The sequence below is a fragment of the Myiozetetes cayanensis genome, unplaced genomic scaffold, assembly GCF_022539395.1.
Source record: "Myiozetetes cayanensis isolate MyiCay16 unplaced genomic scaffold, myiCay2020 scf346, whole genome shotgun sequence".
Lineage (NCBI taxonomy): Eukaryota > Metazoa > Chordata > Aves > Passeriformes > Tyrannidae > Myiozetetes > Myiozetetes cayanensis.
The window spans coordinates 29,491-35,822 of record NW_026087573.1 but is presented as its reverse complement, the minus strand read 5'-3'; the positions used below and the strand labels follow the sequence as shown (position 1 = coordinate 35,822).

Sequence of the window (6,332 nt, the reverse complement as noted above, 5' to 3'; positions counted from 1 at the left end):
AGAATATAAAGAAAAACAGGAATCCTTTTGCTTTTTGCATTTTACACATGTGTTTCCAATTAAATTAAAATCCCTCTTTGCTTTTAGTAAATGTAACTATAATTTCAGCAGAAAGAAAATAATGGATGATTCTTTTGGTGACTATTCTTCAAAAGAATCACCCAAGCACTTTTCCATTTAGTACAGTGTTATCAGTGAGATCAGAAAATTTCATTTACTGTTGTCAGAAATGCAGCCATGCTCCTCTCTCCATCCCTCCCCCAGGCATCCCAGTACATAGAAACCTGCGTGGGAGCTGCCAGGGATCAAGGATGCTCTTGGGAATGGAAAGGTTAAGGTGAGAAAAGAAAGACTTTCTGTCTCTTTGGAGATAAAACCAGCCAACATCAGCTTCAGAAAGCAGTGTGAAGGGTTTTTATTTTGAATGGGAGGTTGTAAGTATTTTGGTTTTGCTAAATATTTTTATACTGTGAGAAATCTCAAGTACTTGTTTTCTTAATTTAGATAATACAGTATATTTGATCAAAATATTGAGGGATGTATTTATACAAGTGTGTGTCTCTATATATATAAATATGTACACACATGTTTTTAAGTCTTAGGTGTGGTTTTATTTGAGGTACAGGGAGCATCTGCATAAGAAGATATGCCTTTAATGTAGAATCACTCTATTGGGGTAAATATGTAGCCATTCCTATAACATCCATATGTCAGGAAAACATTTTACTAAACATTGATATATTTCTAATATTAATTACTGTCTACTTTTTGTCTTGTTTAGTTGTCTCAGCTTATGCATGGTATTCCTCAAACTGGCTGTAGCACTGCTTAATCTTAGATAAACTCAGGCTGACATAGTGAATTTTCTTCACCTACACAACTCTGGAATGTCTTTCTCCCAGAAATACTGGTGGGTGGTTAGTGATTTTTTTCAAGATATTTAAGTAATGCACAGTCCAGCCTGCTGCATACATTTCTGATTTTGGAAGTAATGATTGATTATGTTATATTGTATATTATTGTTTTGGTATTATGAGTAACTTTGTACATTACATTTGTTTAAAAAACAAAAAATCAAACAATACCCCCCCACAAAAGAACCCCCAAAACAAGCCAGTGGTAGATATTTATCCAAACAATCCAAACCAAAAGGTTTTCTTTGGCTGAGGGGGACGAGTGGGAAGTGGAGAATGGGGGACAAAGTGTTAGGTGGAAGAAATGGACATGAATTTTAGAAACAGCAGTAGTCCTCTAAAATGTCCAAGTTTGATTTATAAAGGACTAAAATCTCTTAGATCTGCTGATAATTATTGAGACTGAAAGAAAGAAAATTGTGATCAGACAGCAGAAGTATTTACTCCTTATGGAAACTGAGTAGGTGACAGCAGCAGCTTCTGGGAAGGTATTGTACAGCACAGAAGAGAGAGAATTCCTGTGCTGTTTCCCAAGGTGTTGCTCTGAGCTGCTTTGTCCCAGATGAAGGGACAAACCCATTTTTATTCCCATGTGGAAGAATGCATCCTAAAAGCATCCTAAAGCCAAACTAAGCAGTTACTTTGCTGTTTATTTTTTTCAGATCCGGGTGCTCACAGGAAATATTGGGTGGGTGGCTCTTGACAAGGGAATGGAGTAGTTTGAGACTTAGAAATGGTTATAATGTGTGCTAAAACTAGATTGAAACACAAACAAGGACATTTTTGTGTTTATGTTCCTCCTAGTTTTCCTATCTTGAGAAACTCCTCAAAATGCCCCTTACAGACTTTGATTGTGTTTTCCTGTGCAGTTCTATGAGTTTGAGTTCCACTTTTATGGACTGTTGAAGATCTAATGGTCAATAGTTTGATTGCTGTTACCTTGCCAAACTTTAAAGGAACTCTACGTGCTTTTAGGGAGCTGAAAGGAGTTCTGAAATTTGCATAAAATGGAACCAAATCAAGGAGCTGAGTATAAGGCTTGAGTTTGTACTTTGGTTTTCAATGCAAAAGTCTAAATCTGTTAGTTATCATCTCTAGTGATAAGTCATTACCCCAGGAAGCATCTTGTAAATTGTATCTCTGAAATATTCTATTAATAGATTCATTTTTTGGCATTACTTTGCTCTTCTAAAAAATTGTCCTAAACCCCAGCTTTTATCTTAGTAAATTTTAATAGCAAATTGTACTTAAGTAGTGCCCAGTGTCTGCTTCATTTAATGAGTTGTTGTTCACCCCTTTCTATTGCTTTGCACGGCATTTGTTCAGCAAATTTCATCAGTCTCTGTGGAATTTCTCGGGTTTTGACTTGAAAAGCTGCCATGTCATTTTTGCAGTCCCCAAAGTCAACCTTAAGCCAGTTAGACTAACCTGAAAGCAGGGCTAGCTCTGTACACTGAGTTCACTGCCTCTCAAGAGGAGAGAAATAAATAATTTCCACTTTCATTTAAAAGAAGAAGTTGAATTTGAAGAGGTGTTTCTGCATCCCTGACCCTACTGGGAGTGGTACTTTAGTACCTGAAGGTCCCCTCAGCGCATTTGTATCTGTTACTGATGGACCACTGTCTGCTCCGGGACCAGAGATATCAAGAACTGTTGCAGCATTTTCAATTCTTAATTGAATTTAAATGGGAATTTCTTTCATGTCCTGTACTGGAAATAGCAGATCTGGACTCTAGCATTGTATCTGCATCTGGTCACTCTTGCTGAAGAGAATGTGTAAGGTTGTTTTGCTCTTGATCACTGCTTTTGTCAGATTCAGTCTTTGGTGTTTTTTTTCAAAATTTCAGCTCCCAAATCCTTAATACTAAAACAATGTTTCTGTTTGCTAAAAATAATTTTCCTTGCTTCATTTGTTACAGTCAATGTAGTCCACTAAAAGCTCCTTAAAATTACTTTGAAGCAAACTGTTGTCCTTAAAATTGCTCTGAAGATCCATTTGATCTTCTTAGAATTATTAAAAGGGTTTTTTTTTTTTTTTAAAAAAATCATCTTGATTTTCACTTTATCTTTTGAGCTTTCGATTGGAAATGGCTCTGTGTGGTTTGGCAAAGTAACAGATAAGAGAGCTGTAGTTACAAGAGGGTATTGATTCTCTGACATGGCCCACATGTGAGTTCACAAAGCAGAAGTACCACAGCTCAACCTCAGCAATCAAAGGTACAGAGTCTTTCAAAAACTTTTTGGTAACCCAAAGTGTTTATTAGATGGGAGTAATCAGTTTTGATGTGAGTCATAGAGGACAAGTCATCAAAACTATGGTAAATTCAGGCATTAGTAACTGAAGAGTTACAGCCATTTGCAACTGTATAAAGTTCCCCTTGAATGTTCTCAAAATGCAACTGCAAAAAAAACTTGAGCCAAATTAAGTGTTGGCCTTGCTTAGTGCAGAGGAAGGATCTGATGAGTCTGAAGGTCCAGAGCCCAGGGCTGGAAGGAATGTCCTGTGAGGAGGGGCTGAGGGCTTTGAGCTTGTCTGGTTTGGAGGAGAGGAGGCCAAGGGGTGACCTCAACACTCTACAGCTTCCTGAGGAGGGGAAGTGGAGAGGGAGGTGCTGAGCTTCTCTCCCTGCTCTCCAGTGACAGCACGTGTGGGAATGGTTCAAAGCTCCACTGGGGGTGGGTGTAGGTGAGACATCAGGATGCATTTCTTTACCAAGAGGATGGTTGAACACTGGAACAGGCTCCCCAGAGGAGTGGTCCTTGCCCAAGCCTGTCAGTGCTCAAGAGACACTTGGACAGTGCCCTTAGGAACAGCTTTAACTTGGTCAGCCCTGAATTGCTCAGGCAGTTGCACTGGAGGGTTGTTGTGGGTCCCTTCCAGCTGAAATGGGCTATTCCTGTTCTACTCTATTCTATTCTCTTTTGATGTGGGGTTTCACAGAAGTCAGAAATCATTTATCTAATAGATAGTAGTTTAAAGGTGTGTATTTTTTCTGTTATTTTCTAATTGTTAACATCTTTTTACTTAAATTGCCTCTAGCACTGGAAACAAACATTCAGAAGGAAAAATGGATCCCTGGTCTTGGTCAGAAACTAATGGCTTTCGACTTTTCACCCCTGAGTCCTTGGCAGCAATTGAGCAAAGAATTGCTGAGAAAAAAAAGCAGCCAGACAAAGAAAAAGAGAAGAATAAGCACCAAGGAGTTGAAGAAGAACAACTTACTCCCCAACTTGATCTGCAAATCTGCAAAAAGCTGCCATCTCTTTATGGGGACATTCCAGCAGAGCTCATTGGGGAACCCCTGGAGGATTTGGATCCATACTACAGTGATCACAAGGTTAAAACTTCCAAAAACTTAACTTTGTCTGCTGGTTTAAACACTGCCTGTCCCAGAGTAGATCATGCTGGAATTGCAGATGCTTTCTCTGAATGACAAAGATTATACTAATTAGGGGAGGGATATTGGAGATATTCCAGCACTTTGTGCCACACACCAATGTATTTGCATTGTCGTAAATTAATTTTCTGTTAATTTGTCTTGTTGGCTTTGTTTATTGTACCACATTTATATTGCATATCCCCCATGTGGGTGCAAAGGGGTTGGTGTTGTTGCCTCCAGGAGTGTCTACAGTAGATGCTCTAGGAATCTCTCTTCAATTAAATGTCTGCTGTATAATTGTTTACTGTTGAGGGGGACTTGACCTGAAGAGCAGGAGGTTCCGTGCAGTGCTGTGCTCTTGTCTTTATGATGTGCCCAGCAAGGCATTGGAATATAATAATTGAATCAGAGAACATGCAGAAGACTTTTTTCTTCCAGAGATTTTTTTTCTCCAAGTAATCAAAGTAATATTGGATAAAGAGAAACTAAAGCTGATTCAGTTGAAGACATTTTTATTAGGAAACTGTTTTTCATTCAAGATATTTCAGTTTTACATGTAGCAAAAGTACAGAGCTGGGTGGAATTTGAGGTAGCTTAGAGGGAAATTACAGTGTTGCTTGATTATTTAGGGCTACTTCAAAGTTTTGATTTTTCCTTTGCATGTCTGGGATTCTGGCAGTTCTATCCAATGTTTACTTTGTAAATAAGCTTTTGTAGCCTGTAAAACTATCCAAGAGTAAGGTACTTCTAAGTATGACTGTGACCATTGTTGCAGTCCTAGCATAGTAAGTACTATTTAATTGCTTTAAGTAGTTTAATTACTTTGACCAAGTGAATATGATCACTTGCTCTTCACATTCATTCTCATTACTACTTCTTCCTCTCAGGCAATACTGCACTTTCCTAGAGCTGTTGTCTTTCCTTCAAAATGTGTATGGCCAGGTCACAGCTCTGAGTAAGAAAACAGGAAAGCTTTACTCATGATTGCAGTTAGATACAGTTCTAGATGCAGACTTGAAAAATCTGTATTCATTTGGAATTATTAATTTTTGAAAATAGGTCCTTTTAGTGGAATTTCTGTCTGACTTTGAATGTGAATTCCTGCCGTTAGAAATTACTAAATTTACTGTTCACTTACAAGTAAACTCAAAATTGTTTGGGGTATTATTTAAATAAACATTGTTCTTAAATTTAATTATATGACAGGTGAATTTTTATGAAAGAATGTTTTTTCTTATGCAAGTTTTAATTGCCAACCACATAAAGTGAGAAAGCTTTCTGAACCCCTGCAGAGCAGAGGGGTGTTTTGCTAACATGTGGGTATGGAATCTCAGTTTCAAGAAATACTGTTCATAGGTAATTAAGCTTTTTCAAGTGGTTTTCCTAGGCTTAAAACCTCTATTTATTATCGAGCTGTGGCACATTTCTCTTTATTTCATCTTCCTGTTGGAAAAAAAAAAAAAAAAAAAAAAAAAGCAGGTAATTCACTGATTTATGTAAATTATGAAGTTTTCCCAGGTGAGAAGGTTTGATCCATTATTAGTTTCTTTGGAAAATACCTGAAAAGACCTAAGCATAGTAAAAAAGAAAGTAATTAATTGAATGTCTGTATGCTTTTTGTGTGGAAATCAGGACCTTCTATGAACTATGAGCTACGAATTGTTTTATAATGTGGCATTTTTTCCTCAACTTACTATTCACATGCTTTGTTGGCTTTATTATATGTACCGTGTTACTCAATTGTGTTCTTATGACTGTACCTCTGCTTCCACCAGAACTCAGCTGGACTGAGTAAGTATCTCAGTGGCTGTGTGTTCCCTCTTTTTCCATGGATACAGGAGTGAAAAATTTAAATAATGTGGTGCTCTAATTCAGGGCCTTGAAAATTCTCAGACAGACTCTGAGGAAGACTGAGGATTGTTATTCTGTCTCACAGTCTTTGGTGGAGCTTCAGTGCCTTTTCTTAGAGGCTTTTCCTCTATGCTCTTTCCACATGCCCTTTCGTCTGTGTTGGCTAATTTTGCCATCTGGTGTGTCA

General features: G+C 37.8%; 1 protein-coding gene across 1 annotated transcript; it reads left to right on the top strand.

Moving 5' to 3' along the window:
• Positions 1–303: 303 nt before the first annotated feature.
• Positions 304–4,447, top strand: LOC126646438 (sodium channel protein type 10 subunit alpha-like). The gene is made up of 2 exons (XM_050327786.1): positions 304–337; positions 3,955–4,447. Exons 1-2 carry the CDS (start codon positions 312–314, stop codon positions 4,346–4,348), a joined length of 420 nt encoding a protein of 139 aa, XP_050183743.1. The 5' UTR covers positions 304–311; the 3' UTR covers positions 4,349–4,447.
• The last annotated feature ends 1,885 nt before the right edge of the window (positions 4,448–6,332 follow it).

Bases quoted from the DNA above. Each gene is read 5' to 3' on its own strand.
- LOC126646438 (XM_050327786.1), top strand. From the start codon at position 312: ATGCTCTTGGGAATGGAAAGGTTAAG. The intron at 338-3,954 runs GTGAGAAAAGAA...AATTGCCTCTAG, and splicing joins TTGGGAATGGAAAGGTTAAG to CACTGGAAACAAACATTCAG.